The sequence below is a fragment of the Stegodyphus dumicola genome, chromosome 2 (assembly GCF_044657685.1).
Source record: "Stegodyphus dumicola isolate Sdum_Otavi_A_Nest chromosome 2, ASM4465768v1".
Classification (NCBI taxonomy): domain Eukaryota; kingdom Metazoa; phylum Arthropoda; class Arachnida; order Araneae; family Eresidae; genus Stegodyphus; species Stegodyphus dumicola.
This window is the reverse complement of record NC_140769.1, coordinates 279,902,997-279,921,363: the sequence shown is the minus strand read 5'-3', so window position 1 is coordinate 279,921,363 and position 18,367 is coordinate 279,902,997. Positions and strand designations below refer to the sequence as shown.

The 18,367-nt window shown below is 30.6% G+C and overlaps 1 protein-coding gene across 2 annotated transcripts in view; it reads left to right on the top strand.

Annotated features, from left to right (window-relative positions):
* LOC118193909 (methylmalonyl-CoA mutase, mitochondrial-like) overlaps window positions 1-18,367 on the top strand; it is an 86,855-nt gene that overhangs the window by 32,411 nt on the left and 36,077 nt on the right. For both annotated transcript variants that reach the window (XM_035365068.2, XM_085812216.1), the window contains 4 exons: window positions 3,639-3,756; window positions 9,634-9,713; window positions 10,748-10,879; window positions 14,427-14,603. In XM_035365068.2, coding sequence (XP_035220959.1) covers window positions 3,639-3,756; window positions 9,634-9,713; window positions 10,748-10,879; window positions 14,427-14,603 — 507 coding nt within the window. The remainder of the gene's footprint in view (window positions 1-3,638; window positions 3,757-9,633; window positions 9,714-10,747; window positions 10,880-14,426; window positions 14,604-18,367) is intronic.

Sequence of the window (18,367 nt, the reverse complement as noted above, 5' to 3'; positions counted from 1 at the left end):
ATTCAAAAACTCGTGAAGAAAAGAATAATTGATGGAAATTTCCTGTGACTGAAGATTTCAAAAATAACACACTTGTTAACTTTTGGGTGGAAAAAAAAAAAAAAAAAGAATTTAAAGGTATTTCAAATAAAGCTATTAAACTTTTATTGCCTTTTTGCAAACCTGTTTGTGTGAACAAGAATTTTCTTCCATGTCACATTTAAAAATTAAATACAGGGCAAAATTAAAAGTGGGTCCTAATTTATGGTTAAAATTAAATGAAATAATACCAGAAATAAGGAAAGTGATTTTTCTTAAAAGTCCCAAATTTCACACTAAATTTTTGAATTTAAAGTATTATTATAACTTAAATTGTATAATTAATTTGGGAAAAAATTTTCAATCTAATATTTTTTACGTGTGCATGTTTAATACAAATAACCAATAAGTTGCGCAAATTGCAAAATATTTTTATTGAGAAACTGAGAAATAAAGATTGTAAAATGTAATGGTGGTACTAAAGTTTTTCAGTTTTTGTTTAGGTGGTATGCGTTAGTCAAAAGGATGAGAACCGTTGGTCTAGAGTTCACTTCTTTAGAGATTGTCAAACAGCACCTCAATAACTTCTTCTTTATGAATAAACATAATGACTTTTTTGAAAGAAATTTAAAAAAAATAGCACAACTTTTTGGATGACTTACTCCAAAAATCTTATGAATTTCAAAATTTCATGTAAAGCATACATATCAGTATTCATATAATTCCGTGTATCGTGGAAAATTAGATACTTCTATATTTTTCCCTACCACACAGAAATTTATAATTTATGCATAAAGACACAATGGTTTTGTCCACTGTGTTTTATATAATGATAAGTTTAAATTGTGGGAAACTACTATTTATTCAATGTGTCCAATGATAATTATTTTATATTTTGAATGTTTTATAATATATGTATGTAATATGATATACTAGCAGCTAAGCTGCTAGCTTTCGTCTGGCTTTTAAATGTGCTGGAAAAATGCCTGAAGGGAACACCAAACGTTAAATTTAAAAACTGCACAGAATTTTACTCTGTTGAACAAATTCATCAAAAAAAGCCTAACAAACAAATTTTTAAAAAAATTGTTTTACATATAACAAAATTACAATAAAATAAGTAATATCCCTTAATACAAATATCAGTTATCCTAATAAATAAATTAACCAACTTCCAGTTGCCTTCTCTCAACAAACGTCCAGTATCCAAGAGAAACATTAAATTTAAAAACTGCACAGAATTATCACCCTCATTTTTCTAATTGGTAACAATGCTGATTTTCAACAGTCTAGTTTACAATTGAATGAAAAACTGTTGCCAATACCACATTTCTAAAAGAATGAAACCATTAAAAATGATGCAATAGAATCGAAAAGATAAAATTTTAAAAAAATCTGATTCAAATTTTGAAAAATCGCTTCGAGGTGCACTGGCTCTTGTCTAGATGCACCCATATACCAAATTTTGTAGCCCTGGGTCTATTAGCTTATGCATAGTATGAACGAAAGACACACAGACTCTTTATATATAGATTAATAATAAATTTCTAATAAATGTAAAACAGTTATAAATGAGTATATAAAAAATATTTTTAAGATTATAATAAATAAAAATTAACATTTTATGAAGTTGTTATGTGTCTTTTTTTATTATTCTGCAAAAAAAGTATTTTTCATGAATAAATTTTATATCAAAGTAAATAAGATGCTTTAATATTAGCGCGACCACTTTAATGCACTTTGGCGATATTTTATAGAAGAAAAAGTACAGTGGCTATAATTGCAAAAAATTATGAATTATATGTAAAAGTTTTAATTGGGTATTTATCCTGAAAATCAATCAGTACACCAACTTATAATTTTTTTCTCTGTTTGGATTTAATTGCAGTCAATTTAAGATCAGATTCAAAATAATTGTTTTATTTAAAGATTCTGCAGTAAAATACTGTACTCCTACAGAAGTTTTACTTCAGTTTCTTCCTTTGCATGTAAATCTTACTTATTTTAAAATTGAATATAAGACAAAAAACTGTTGGAATTCGGAATAAATCAAAATTATCCATATGAAAATGGGGATATTGCTTGTTAAAATCAATTTATTGTTATATGCATGGTTTCAAGATTTTTAGCACCTCAAAATTTGGTGTCTTTCACAAAGGTGGCAATTTTCGGCTGTGCAGAATCTTCAGTACAGTAGTACAGTTTAAATACTTTATGCAATAATGAAAGTATTTGTTTTAGTGTCAGTACATGGGCAGTAATAACATGAGAAATAATTATGATCTATGGTAATTGTATCCTTTGTTGTTAGACATTTAACAAAACAATCTTATAAATGCACTTTAAGTATTTATCATTGCCTTTCGTGTATAAAATATGAATTTTGAGTGAAATTAGGACAAGATTTTTCTCAAACACCATTAATACTTTTGCAAAGTTGAGATAATATATGTATAAATTCAGAAACTGCAAAATATAATGTATTCAAAAATTGTTGTATCATAAGTAATAATATAAAGGTAAGGAAATCTTTCATTATAGTATAACGTAACTGATAACTTTTCAGTAAAGAAAATTATTTGAAAAATTTCTTTTTCTTATAATTAGTATTTTATGTGTATGTGCAAGGAAAAGAAATTAGAAAATGTGTATCACGGCTAGAACTTTTTAGAGTGTTTCTTTAATCCAAAGGGTCAATTTGCCCTGGAAGGACTATTATTTTTGTTTTGGCATTTTGCATTGGTTCTCTATAAATGCCCAATTCACTTTTCAAGTCATTGCCACCAAGTATTATTGCCCTGTATTGTACTTAAAGAAATTAAATAATGAAGAATCTGCATAAATGTATGTATGTTTCTTGCATTGTGATAAAACAACGGTACCTGGAGCCATCTAGTTTTGAATAACGTATGTTTCCACTTGAATACGGGCATCTGGAAGCCCAAATTTGGAATTTGTTTTATTATCTATTTCATATTTTCTAAAACTTTAACGAATTTTTGATTAACAAACTCAACGATTTAAAAGCGAGTAATGGCAACACTCTACGGCGGGGAGAAAAATTCTTTTTATCTGCAGCGGGCGCGGAACTGTGTGTTTTAAAATTATTTTGCGATATTCCTGTTGAACTGAATTTTATGGTTTAAGTGCGAAGAACATGATATTTAATAAATGAAGGTAACACACAAAACATTAAAAAAATGCTCCTTTGGATGCAATTTAAAATCTGAAATCTTTCAGTTCCCCCCCCCCCTCTAAAATACTGTTTTATTGTTAATTTTAACTGACATCTATTTGAGAATAAGTCCTCATGATAAAAAGATTATTTAATTAACAAGTTCTAGTGTTGATTAATAATCAAAATATTGATGTGTCAATAAATATATTTTTTGACTTTATTTACAATGTATGTACTGTTAATGATATTAGTTTTGACGGAACTGATGTGTCTATAAATTCAAATATATAGTAATAAACTTTCTTTTAAGTAATCAGTGTTATTTTCAATACATTATTTCTGTTTATAAATTGTATTAGAAAAGTAATGCCAGTACAATTTCCGTTTGATTTTCTCCTTGTAAATGTTTCTGATTTATGCATATATGTATTTCTTTTTACAGAATATGCCAAAGTTTAATTCCATATCTATTTCTGGCTATCACATTCAAGAAGCAGGTGCCAATGCTACTCTTGAACTTGCATTTACTATAGCAGATGGATTGGAATACTGTAGAACTGGTAACTATGATAATCATTATTTCTATACTAGCTTAAAATTAAGTAACAGAAGGAAAAAGTTATTCATGTTAATAAAAATTTCAAATTTCATTATGTTTTTTCCTATTAATTGAAACATGATGCTGCTGTCATGTGTCTTGTAAGTGTGATGTTGTTATATTGTTTGTAATTGTTTATTAGTTTGTGCTTAACTTGTAAGAAAATCACTTAAATGATAAATCAGAATCAGATCATGGGTTCTGGTATTATTATTCCAGTTATAATACCAGAATTACTTTAATCAATAAATTTTTTTAAATTTATTGATTAAAATACATCCAAAGTCTATTCAAATTATTCCAGTGAGTGAAAATGAATTAATCTGCATAATGAACTTATGTTATTACTGCACAAAATGATTCTAAAATTCTCATTTGGAATCTCAGAGACACAAAAAAGAAAGCTTATGCTACTCTTGCTCTAAATAATTGACTATTAGTCCAAAGGAGAAATTTGCCCAGAACTATTAATTTCGTTTACAGACTGAAACAGACTGATTTTTAGATGGAAATGCTAGCGCTTTAACATGAATATAGGTAAAGATTGTCCCATGGAATTAAACACTAGTAACACCATCTTATGTAAATCCCTCAAAACTTATTGTACACCCAATATGTAGGTGTATATATGTTTGTAGGTATACACATACATATATACATGCTTACATATATGCTTACATATATGCATACATTGAACACATAAATCCATGCGTGCATACATATACATACATACATTTCTGAATCTGGTCCTGATAACAGAACAGTACCAAATATTTTTATATAACTAAATAAAGGAAGACAAATAGTGTTGTGACCCACAAACAATATTACAGCTGCAATTAAAAGGTTTTTCAACATTATTTTTCTTAGGGAAATTGGCAGTTCTCTCCATAGCTACTAACAGTGCCCTAGCAATGGTAGGATGATACCAAGGCTTATACTTATACTTAACACAAGCTATACAGAATATATTATCTGTATATATTTATCGATAACACTTAGTCACCATAAATCTTGGTAAATGCTTGCATGGCTCATTAGTTTGTGTGATTAGAATAGTTAATAAAATCAAAACGAGTGCCTTAAATAAGAGATTATTTATCTTTGTTTACAAAATGAAAATTAGTTTGTTACTTAACACAGAAGTTTCTTGGTTATCTAAAAGTGCGTGTTGGAGCGATCTTATGCAATTGATTCAATGTTGCAGTCCTCGGAATTTAAAGCTAATGACTTGGTATCCAGTTTAATTTTCATCTAAAAAATAGCATAGCTTATATGACTCACTTATTTGCCAAATGTAGCGAAACCAGTTTGAAGCTATAAGGTGATCAATTAAATGTATTGTGAAACTGTTTCTACACAAACAAAATTTGGGGAGAGAAGAATGCTCTTAGTTTGCAAATTTTGCAGAATTGCAAAAACAAAGTGAAGATTTGCTTTCTTATTATCAGCACTTAACTGACCATTCTGACCATAGTCTTCATTCTGACTGTAGTCAAAAATCTGAAGGCATTCTTCATTTGATTATTCCTAGTTTGCTATTGAACCCATTATGAGTCACTAGAAAAGTTGCTGTTTGTTTTCCCATAACTTCCTATTTAGTAGAATGTGTATTTAATGCAGTTAGAAGCCTCATCACAAAAAACAGAAACTAACTTTTAGTGCTCGTAGAGACTTAAAAATGTTACTACAAACATGGAGCTCAACATGAATAATTTCATATCATCACATCAGGTTCACCTATCTCATTAGGAAAACAGTGTGTTTTTGTATTTTAAAAGAAAATATAATTTCAATAAATATTACTCTAAGTATCAAAATGTTTAATTTGTATTTTATTTTTACATCATTATTTGCCATTGAAAACATCAAAGTTAAATTTGTAATTTTTCTGATATGCGTCTACTTGGAGGTACATTGTGAGGTTTTTCCTATAAGGAGTCTATGGGGCAATTTTGTTTGTTTGGCAAGTTTGGGAACCCTTGATACACATAAAAGCATTTTTCAAATTTTCTTTCCCCACTATTCAAAGTGCCTGTTTTATATCAAGATTCTTAGTATTGACAAAATATTGGGGACTTAATGTAATTTCAATTTCCTGACATAAATCCAGAAATGCTAGCTGAATTTTGTTTTTCAATGTCAGTTGCTAGTTCTTGAAGGGTATCTCATGCATTTTCTTGTTAGGTTTTAGGGTGCAGTTGGAAGAAAAGGGAAAAGAGTTCTAAAGAAATTTTCCCTAAACCCCAATTGTAAAAGATTAATGAAAGTGCCAGTATTTGCAGTTTTTTTTAGCTTAATCTGATGCAAAGTGGAAACAAGAATTACATAAAACAGCAACAAATCAAACAATGCAAGAAACATCCATAATAAAACATTTACCTCTTAGAATAGAAGAGAAACACGCTAATGTGACAATCAAAATTGCAATAACAACCTTGTATTTAGCGTACAAGTCTAAACCTTGAATGAGGATTAGACTTGGTGTGTGAAGGTGCAGTTGCTCCTCGCTCCTTTTTTTTTTTACTTTGCTGATTTTTTTGCGTTTTAGTCTCTGTGTTATATGTTTGATAAGATAGCCTGGCTCAGTAAAAGTAGGAGGCCAGTGTAACTCTGATTCAAAATCCGGTTACGACCACGTGCAGTGTTGATAACAACCATGTGTTTCGGAGACTTCTTTGCCAATGCTTTTTCTTCTTTTTTCCCCTTTCTAGTAATTTCGTACTCCTGATGAGGAGGAACCTTTAGCTGCCATCGAAATTGATTGTTTTAATATATGTACGCTAAATACAAGGTTGTTATTGCAATTTTGATTTACCCCTTCTTCATGTTGTTCTCCTCAATTTGTTTAGATTCAAATAAGTTTACTGTTGTTGCGGTTTGTTTTAGATTCAAATAATATCAGAGAACTGCAGAAACTTGGCGTGGAATAGAACTTGGTGTTATGTATACTTTTGTTTTCCCATGTACACAGGGATCTGTTTATATTTTAAAAGATGTCAGAGAATTGCTGAAATTTAGCTGCACATGTTGCTGCTTTACTATGTATATAGTGTCCTGTTTTTGTTTAAGAAATTGTCAGAGAATTCTGCAAATTGCAACAGAGGTGCACAGATTCAATCATTTAGAAGTTCAACTTCAGAGAATGCAAATTTTTGCTATCTCTATTGTTAGGCAAAATGCTGTATTTCTGAAGAAACATAATGCTTTCTTTTTCATCAGCTAACAAACTCCACAGTTCCGGTATGATTCCTTACAAGGTAAAAAGTGCACAAACTCATCAAATACTAATGAGAAGAAACACTAACCTGAAAAATGACTGCCAAATTGGGATTCTCACTCATGTATAAACCTAAATTGCCACGTAAATACCTTTTCATGACATTATAGATTGCCTGTTTTTGCATCATGACATTATAGATTGCCTGTTAGTGGTGTCCCCAGTGAATGTGTTTTCATTATTGGATGAATAATCAGAAAGATATTTTAGCATATTTAATTAATGCTTACAAATGAGATAAAAAAGTACATTGCTCTGTAGCTTACAATAATAATTCACTGTAATCAAAATAAAAAGAATTGTTGTTTCTGAATAAATCAATTGGAATAATGATCAGAAATAAATGTTGCATCATAAATTTTGTTAATATAATAATAAAATCTTTAAAAAAAAATTGCATCCTACATTATTTAGTAAGCAAAACGTTGATTCAGAAGTTGCCATTTGCTCTTTGGACATGTGATTTCCATATTCATCTTTATTAGTTGTCACCAATTAAAGCATACCTTCCTGTTATGCTTAATGGTCATGACTTCTGGTGTCAGTGCTGACAACATATACAGTACAAAGAGCAAACAAAGTCCATAATCTGGACTCGCCGGGACTTCGGCGATTCCGAATTAGGGGTTTTTCCGGATTATAGATCATCAATTTAAATCTGGTAAGATGGCATGCAGAAATTATACAATTAAAAATATGAAACAGTAATTTATGAAATAAAGAGCAATTATGATCTAAAGGGTATCAAAATTTACAAAAAAAAAAAAAAGCTTAATATTTATTTGCTTACTTTATTAAACATTTCTTTCAATGTAAGTTGTTTAAGTTGCTTCGTTTTTTGTGCTAATACTTTCTCTTTAATCCTCTCTTCTATAAACAGACATAATTTCTTGTTCAGTTACAAAGTTGTGCACATGTGTAAACGCTTTACTGGCTTTATGCGTATGCATAGTGGACGCGTGCACTAAACGCACATGCGTAAGTTTGTGGCTTTGAGGTCCGAATTATACATCATTCCAGATAATGGACGTCCAGATTACAGACTTTGTACTGTACCTGATGGGCCATTGTTATGTTTCTCCTTGTAGATGGGCTGATGTAGGCACCACAGACATTGGGCGATACCTTTCCAGATATGTATTGCCTAATGTTGCTACGCTCTTAGGTAACCATTCACTGTTTTTCTTTGGTAATAATAAATTTGTTATAATTAAATTTTTGTCTTCTTTAGTATTGGGTTAAATTTTAGTGTTCTTTGGTGATGTTTGATCTCAGATTCATCTAATTGATTACTATGAGTGCCTGCATTGCATATATATTTGTGAATTAAATAATTTTCCCAAATGTAAAATCGGACATAAATTGGAACAGGAGTTTCATAAAATACATGGAACTGATATGGAAAATTTTAAGTGATGTAAGAAAGTCTGTTCAGGCTTATACCATTATTAATTTTCAAATAAATTTACTTTATGCGGTAAATTTTGATTTTTCAATCTTATTGCAAAGTTCACATTACATATTACAATTTTGCCTAGTTTTCATCAATTCAGCATGTACTTTAAAAGGTGCTGTTCTTCCAGACAGATATAGAATAAATAGTGTCATGAACATATTACAAATTAGCCTCATGGTTAGATAGTTTTCATCAATTCAACGTCTACTATAACTTTAAAAGATGTACTTCCGTAGAATAAATACTGTCATGAAATTACAACCAGCAACAGTATTGAATAAAAATTAAAGTTATAGAACAGATATTGCTTCTAAGACATGCATTTCTTGTTTATATGTTTCTCCCCCCCCCCTTAATCAGTGCAGCTGGCTGAGCAAAAATCATTTGTATTATTGACAGAGACTTGTTTACAAGTTATGACTGAGTTACTTTAAAGCACTGAAACAGTACATCCTGTAGAGTCAAATATGTATTGGAATTATACACTGGTAGACCCTAGCTGAAAAGACGAAGTAGCAAATTCTCACTAGGTCTTGTAAGAAGAGATGACTGCAGAAGAAGGTTTAAATAACTTTTATATTTGAACTTAACAAAAAATGCACTCGCTCAGTGCTCACAATCTACCACCACTTGTGGCTAAGTAACTTAACAATAAGATGTAAAATCACAATAAAGTAAGATTGGCTACACAACTGGCTCCTTATTTAGCTAAACCGCTAAATCGTCTGCACTCAGCAAAGCCGAACATAGAGTATCAATATAATCTAAGAATACTGATTCCGAACTCACTTTGATTTGCATATTGCATCATTAAAATTTACATTCTGTCAGTGAACTGAAATCAGAAGGGAAGGGAAAGTTTCTAAAATTAAAAATAATTGGTTAGAATAAAATAAGGTCTTCGCAATCCTTTTTAAATTAAAACATACTGTGAGCCTAATTTGATAGTTTGCTTTTAAATTTTCCAAAAGGATTATGATTCTGAAAATAAATTCAAACATTTTATTTTTAAAGTCTCTTGATGGATATGTTTTTGAAGTGTATGGTGTTATAATACTCATCAAGAGACCTTTTATACTCATGTTATTTGTGTTTGAAAATAGGTTTGAAAGCTGGTCTAAGCATTGATGATTTTGCACCTCGCTTATCATTTTTCTGGGGCATAGGAATGAATTTTTATATGGTAAATTTAATTTTTCAGTACAAATATCTTTAACCTTATATGCCTTCCAGTTTGACTAATATTCCACTTCTTTCTTTAACGCACTGTTGAATAATAAATATCTATGTTATAATTGTTAATATAGAAATGGAAGTTTGAAAATATTCATATGGTCTTTGATTGACACTGAAAGTCATAATTTTTAATCTTGTAATAATAATTTTAAAATAACCACAAAATATTTCTTATTTTTATTTCAATTTTTAATTTTTTATCATTTTAAATGTGAATTAAATATGCTTGTTATTTATAGAATTATTTTACACGTCTTGAACTCAGTATCTCTCATCTTTGCAGAAAACATTCAACTGAAACATATATTTTTTAAAGCTTTTTAATGTATGAGGAATTGAAATAAGTTATATATTGTTCTTCCTGTTGCTAAGCATTTTTTAACGTTAATACAGTATTGCTTGAATCCATATTCTTTTACATCTTTTTAACATGTAACATTAAAATTTTTGTCTTAAATATTTTTCATCATACAAGTTAATAAATACATTATGTGATCATCTTTTATTTATAAGGACTTCTATTAGAGCTAAGAATTTCCTCCAGCACTGATATAAAATTGAAAACTAAGCTGAAGGTATAAAAAAATTAAAAGATCTTTTTCATGTGAATTGCTGTACTTGTACCAGTCAGCATTATTATGCCCCACTGAATGAAATAAGTTATCTTCCTGGAAATTTATAGATAGAAAAGGCATGTAAATAAATTTATGAAATAAAAACTCGATTTATGAAAACTGTAAAAAGCTAAAAATATTTGTCAAATTAAAAAAATGACAGCACATTAATTTTTACTACAGTGTTTTCCTTTGAGCTAAGGAATATATTAATAAATAAAAAAATAAGTAAACATTGTATAATGATTAGTATTTTTATTTTTTACGTTTTGTAGAATGTTTTGATAAATGAAATTTTCTTGAATTAGTTTCTTTGAATTATCTGTTATTGTCTTGCATTTTAACTGTATGACTTTTAATATTTTAGGAAATAGCAAAAATGAGAGCAGCACGTAGATTATGGGCGCATTTAATAAAAGAAAAATTTAATCCTAAAGATTCAAAATCGTTAATGTTGAGGACTCACTGTCAAACATCTGGATGGTCTCTAACAGAACAAGTTAGTATTTTGTAAAAAAATTACTAGAAACTTAATTAAACTAGTCATGTTTAATACCAAAATTACTAATCTACCAAAATGACTGATTTTTCTCTTAACTAGAAATAGACGTACATTAATATTCAGTATTAATGACTAAGTCTGTTATCAAGAAATACCTGCAGAATTTTTAATACAGGTGGATATAAGAGAAATGATTAATTAATATTGAGAGTATAGATTTCTTATTCACTTCTGTGTGTGAATAAGAAATTCACTTCTGTGTGTGAATAAGATGGCCAAATTAAGATAAGAAGAAAAGTTTTGCTTGAAAATATTCTATTTGTTTTATCATAATTCACAGAACTAAAATTTTGAATTTTACATGAATTTATGTAAATTAAGTGAAATAGATATGCAGACATTATATGGGGCCTGATTTATCAAACTGGAGATTCAAAAGAAAACCTCATATTGAACTTACCTGTAATTTTTTTCAATGCAGCTGATACTATTGATGCAAATTATATTTCATGTAAAATACATTTCATATGAAATATTTTGGTAAATTATCTTCTAATTCAATATTTTTTATCCAAAGTTATTCAAGCATAAAAAGTACATTTCACATTTTTATATATATTGTTTTCACGGTTTCAGTTTAGTATGGGTTCTGTAATTTTAAACCGTGATGGGGAAAAAAAGCTAAAAACAACCTCAAGAATGTTACTGATTTTATTACGAAATTGATTTGCAGACATATGACTAAATTAATCCATTTAAATTATATGTCAATTCAGTAATTAATCATGTATATGAATAAAATATATAATTAAAAAATTCAGTTCTTTTTAAGCATAAAAGCAATCATTTTATCTGATGAGATTTGCTTGTAATTTTATGTTTTTAAAACCTAAAATTTACAAAAAATTCAAATATTAAAAAAATTATAAGACGATTTGGAAAACCCAAGGCATGTGCCCCATTAGAGCTAAATAAACTTTTCATGTTTTGTTACTATTTCTGTGGGCTGTCTGTTTGCTTTACTGTTTGACTTTTGGTATAAATACAGCTGTCTTCTTTACAGAATTTTTTCCCCTTGAGATAGATAGAGTCTTGGTTAAAATATGTGTGAAACAGAAGATTATTGCTTTGACTAATTTTATGATTCAATTATTAATTTTAGGATACTTTAAAAGCTTTTAAATGTAATTACAGAAAAGATATTTGGTAAATGATGAGCGAAATTCATTTCTGTGAAAACAAAAGCAATTTGAAGATACATATTGTAGTCATTTCAAGAGGTTAAGGAGGTTTCACGAGGTTCTTAAATGAGTTAAAAATGTTTTCATAAATATAAGTTTTATATACAGGGTGGCCAGGAATTTCTTTACACCTAAACGCAACGCATGTAACATTGCAAGATGGTAAGATGTTTAAGAACTGAATCCTCCCCCTGATCATCTGCATAGCAACAGTGCTTCTCCCGTGAATTTCAATGTGATTGCTGTGTGACTGCCTGGGAAGAAGAATAGATTGTGTGTGTTGAACAGTTCATTGTCTCTGTTTTCAGTGAAGAACAATATCAGATACCAGCAATTTCACTTTGATGGAGCTTTTAGTGACAAGTGTATGGGCCCATAAATGGAAGCACATCAACAAAAATGTGACACATCTGATGGAGAGGTTTCATAAAGAATTCAGTAGGGAGCTACAAAGTCGCCAGACTTTGATCAGTGAGGAGAGAAAAGTTTTGGGTGGGGATGACTGAAGAACGCATCTTTGGTTCATATTTCTTTGAGGATTCCATGACCCCAAAATATTTAAAATGTTTTAGGTTATACTAAATATATACCCCAGGTTACTTACCTGTAGATGTTAGACTGACTGCTTCCACAGCTGTAGAATTTGAGCATCAATAACGTGGTTATTTACCAACATGGATGGAACTGCTGCCCACTTCCTGTTCATGAATGCCTGAATGAACCCTGGCCGGTAGATAGGACATGGATCCCAAATTCACCAGCCCTTTATCTTTCCCCACCTCGAAGTGTAGAACTTATGATACCAGAAATTGCTCTGTGGAAGGATAATCAAATCATACATCAGGAAGAAGGGGTACATGGACAACGATGCTCTGCAGACAAGTATGCGTGAAGCCTTCCAGAATGGGACAAGAAGATTTAGCATATAGTTGTCAGCGTTATTAAAGTTGCAATGAAATATTTGCATGTGTAAAGGGACATTCTGGCCGTTGTGCCAGAAGAAGTGCAAACTATCACCAGAGTTTCAGGGACTAGGGGTGATATGAGGATTCATTTTTAGAATATTAATTCACAGCAGTGTTGAGATATGTATAAAAAACTGTTTGTGAAAGTAGTCTTGTAAAAATAATAAAATCTTGTAAATTATGTGAGTAATGTAAATATTTTTGTAAAGTCTGTAAATATATACTTAATATTTAAAGAAATGTGTAATGACTATTTGTAGAACTCATCTAATTAAAAATTTTTATATGACAAATTTTGTGTTAATTTCATTTATATTATTTACTGGCAATGTTGAAATGAAGTAGAGGCTTGGCATAATTTGGCTATGAAAGGTTTCTGAAAATTCTGACAGTGACTTGTTACTTTTTCTAAGATAAAAAAGATTAAAGAATCATGTATGTGTTTCAAGGCTGAATTTCCATTTATATGTCTTTAAATTAAATAAAACATCACAATGAACACATTAGATAAATTAAATTTGGACCTATAATTCAAAACAATTCACATCATGGCTGAATTTTTAGAAATTTCTAAAGAGAGCGAGGAGTTTCAGATGCAAGCTGCTGGATAAAATATTTTAGTTAAATAACACCCATTTAACTCTGTCTGTTAAATTGCTAGCTATGAATAAGAACAACTTTGAGCTTTTTTTGTTGTGTGTGTTTGATTTCTTAAGCAAAATCTGTTCCTATTTATGAAGCTTATTTTTCAATATGTTGAAAAGTAGTGTGATGTTAAATTTAATTTTTGCATTTTGGTAATTTTGTTTTGTAATGAGACTTAACACATTGATGGCAGTGCGGACATTCATTCTTGTTTCCGTGCTGTGGCGCTTGAATTAGTGGTCTATTTCGTGGAGCGGCACAGCACCAAATTATAAAATTAAAAAACAAAAAATTTAAATTATAAATTATAAAACTATAAAATGAAATTATTACATTATAAAATTATATATTTTATAATATAGTGTAATAATTGTATTTTTTTATATACAAGCATAATTTGGTATTTTTTTATATAAAAGTGTGACCTATTGGTGAGTCATGCCGTGCCCATGGAATAATCCAGGCTGCCCCACGGAACAGACAGGTATGACCCACCGGTAGATCAGGCCTGTATCAACGTGTTAAATCATTATTAATCCAGCTTCTGTATGTAAAAGTGATTAAGTATTGGCCAATTAAATGTGGCAAGTATTAAATATTTTATGAAAGCTATAAATTTGTTTCTATGTATTCAATAGTTTTAAACTGTAGATGTCTATTCAAAGGTTAAAATTTTTTTCTCCTTTGTATTAGGATCCTTATAACAATATTGTCCGTACTGCAATTGAAGCAATGGCAGCTGTTTTTGGTGGAACCCAGTCCTTGCACACAAATTCCTTTGATGAAGCTTTAGCCTTACCCACAAAATTCAGCGCAAGAATAGCAAGGAATACTCAGATTATTCTACAAGAAGAGAGTGGAATTCCTCATGTGATTATGTTTTCTTTAATCTTAGTATATGTGTATGTGTGTAAGATTATATATGCAAGATATTAAATGTTAAAGAAAACCACTACAAGAGCTGTCTGAAAAGTTTCCTACCTAACAAAGAAAGATGTTTTGTCTCCAAAATTTCCTTTATTTTTCGATATAGTCTCCTTGTAAGTCTGTAGATTTCTTCCAGCAATGCTCCCATCTTTTTAACCCACCCAAATAGTATGTTTAATCTTTCTCTGTAACGTAGTTATTAACAAAGTTCTTAACCTCCTCATTTGATGAAAATTTTTGCCCTGCAAGTGCTTCTTTTAGCATAGGGGAGAAGTCACTTGGTGCTACGTCTCATGAATAGGACAGGTAGTCAAGCAGTTCAAACTGTAATCGTGGGTTTTTGCAACCGCTGAAGTATGAGATGGTCTTGGTGAAATAATATTTTGTACTGTTGCAAATGTGGCCATTTTTCCACTATTTCTTCCTTCAGCTTGTCAAGTAATGTTGCATAGTATGCTCTGGGGTTTGGTTTTTCACTTTTGAAGATAATTTGTCAAGACAATCCCATGATTGTCCCAGAAAACTCTTACCATTACTTTCGCAGCAGAAGGAGCAGTTTTTGCCTTTTTTGGAGCCGTTTCCCCTTTGCAGTCCACTGCTTTGACTGCATTTTTTTCTTGGGTTGTAATGATGAATCCCTGTTTCATCTACAGGGATTAATGGTCCAAATAAACTCTGATTTATTGTGCCTGAATTGTGCTAACAGAATGGTGCAAATGTTCATTTGGACATGTTTTGGGTCCAAAGTGAGCAAATGCAGCACCCAATGTACAGCCAGTTTGCGCATATATAAATCTTGGTTCAATATGTGGCAGATACATTCTTTGGACATGCACTTAACTTCTGCTATCTCTCTTTGATTCAACAGTCACCCAGCACCATTTGGTGGATTTTAGGGATGGTTTTGTCAGTGGTTGCAGTTCTTGGCTGTCCTGAGCTGTCATCCAAGTTGGTATGGCTACATTTAAATTCAGCTGCCCAAAATTTCACAGTAGTAAATGATGGTGCACAGTCCCCGTACACTGTGTCCAACTCCTCTTTAATCTGAGTAAGTGTTATATACCTTTCAAAAACAAGTACATAATGACAGCGGGATACTTGATTTTTTTTTCTATTTTTGCAAAAATGGTCACATTAACTCACAAAAGTAATTGTCAAACAAAAAATTCGCATTCAAAGTAGCTGAGATTTTGATTTTTGATTTTGATGATTTTTGATTTCACCTGATGGTGATGCCCAAACAAGTTCCCTCCCACTTTGGTTGATTTGAGCTGCCATCTATTTATTGAGGTGACACATATTTCAGGCAGCCCTTGTAGCTTTAATTTGACAATAGTCCCTTTTATTCCTCATTCTAATTTAGCTAATTCTCCTTTCTGACCTAAAAATCGTTACTGTGTATTATATATGAATCTAAAGTGTATCTTTAAAATTAATCCACATCATGCTTTCTTATGTAATCCTGCAATGTGGACACTTATTCTATGACAGATCAAGATGTCTTTAAATTCTTCCACACTTCTTTTGAATGCATATTCGCTTTCCTGCTTTCCCTTGCTCTGCTAATGCATTGCAGGTAAATTCTGTCAGTCACTCGTTGTTTAGGATGTGAGCTTCCAAAAGCTGTTGGGTGTTTGTTGTGACCATGATGATGTGTGAATAAGAATATGTGTCTCAAGAATTAGCAAAATCTTATCTCAAGAATTAGCAAAATCTGTCCAGCAATAAATTATGTGTTGTCTATGGCTGCAAATGAATACAAGTGTACAAAGCAAAGTACAAATTTATCTGATAAATATATCAGATAATTACACTCTAAATCAAAATTATAACTTAAATTATTAATAGCCTTTTAATTCCTCATTTTAATTTGGGTATTCCCCCTCTCTATTCTGGACAGTATCATTTCTAGATTAATTCATATAATATTGCTGTTACACAATGCGGTATGAATGCTGGTGATGTTATAGAAAATGGAACTAAAACTCAAAACGGCCAAAAATAATTATAGAACATTATTAATTATCCAATCAAATTACTGAAACTGAAACTAACGCATTCTAAATTAAAAGATTTCATCCTGAATATAATGCACTTTGCTAATTTTATAAAGAAAACTGATGCATATTCTGAGAATTTTGAATATTATGAGAGAATTACATTGGAAAAACGCTTACTATGAAAAATTAAAAAGAAGACTTTTTAATTAATTACATAGCTAACTTTGCTTTTGCTAAGAGCTGTTTTGTAAAATGTGCTTTATAGCATTATACCTTGTTTATTTTTCAGATTTAAAATATTGTATAATAAGTTGCCAAAATGAAACTTTATAATATAACAGCGAAAAATAAAAATTGTTTATTTTAATGTTATTTTTTAAATATAATTTCAATATATTACCATTGCCTAGCTAGACTGCAGCTGGTTTTCCTATTACGGCAGTATCAAAAGTGCTAATGTTATGTTCTGGAGCAAGCATGATTAGTGTGCCAAGTATTTTGTGGCCATAAAACATTGAACTAAAATAAAGTGAATGTATAAAATCTGCCATGACTGCAGACATCTACTGCTTTGTGCTTAAACATCTATTATAATCATAATCAACATTCTCAAATCATCAAATACACACACACGTATATATATATATGTAATGATATTTTTAAATCAATTGATTAAATTAAATTCTAATAATATTGCTTAATAATGTGTTGGCGATTCACTACCTAAATTGCATCCCTGTTCCTAAATTTTGGCGAAATCCTTTCTTTAGTATAAAATATATTAACCTGTTGGCGCCCGCCAAATCGCCAAACTCATATATCTGTCATATTACATAAAGTCCTTAAGAACACTCTTGATGAGAGGATAGCATCACCTCATGATTTCAATTAATATCACTGATTGGAGGAGCCTCGTGACACACACATATGTATAAATTGGGCTTCTGCTCAAGGTACGACGAGAAACGCTTGTGAGATGGATGCTAGAATAAACCTACCACTTTATATTCCAAAATTTGTCTCATTCCTGTTGCCCCGGCTGCACCAAACAAATAATGTATGAGAAATTACATTTCAGAAAGCCGGTAGAATCCCACCTTCAAAGGGATTATCTTAAAAAGAAGATACCCCAAGGATTATACGGATAAAATGTTACGCACTTTAGATGAATTTGCCGCTGTGCGACTTCTATGTTTCTACATTTTTCTCTAGGCGTTCTTGCTTCAAGAGAATTATCCTTCTGTTACCTGTATTCTGGTATTCTGCAGATTATGTTACGTCCAGAGAAGCATCCTTCTGCCCCCTGTGATGCGGGATCTGTGTTTCCATCGAAAGTTCGTCGTTCATCAAATGTGCTCTTACCGTTGACCTACTTTTGAGGATGGAAATCTTTCCCTACGTCTATGCCGTTCTGTGTTGCTCTCGAGAGCTTTGTGCTTGTGTGGTGATTGATTGTGTTTTGTGAAAATCTAATCAAGAGTGCACAAAAATGTGTATTTTCGTGTCGATTTCATCACTCATATTCTCGTCACAATAAGTCAAACAGAAGCAATTAGTAAAAAGATTGGCGATGCAAATGATATTATTACTATTGAATTATAATTACTGATTTAATAATAGTGTTTTTATTTTCAAAATTTTAAAAAGTATTATTTTGGTATAAATGTTTTTTAAATTTGGTATTTAAAGGATGTATTTTGGTTTTAA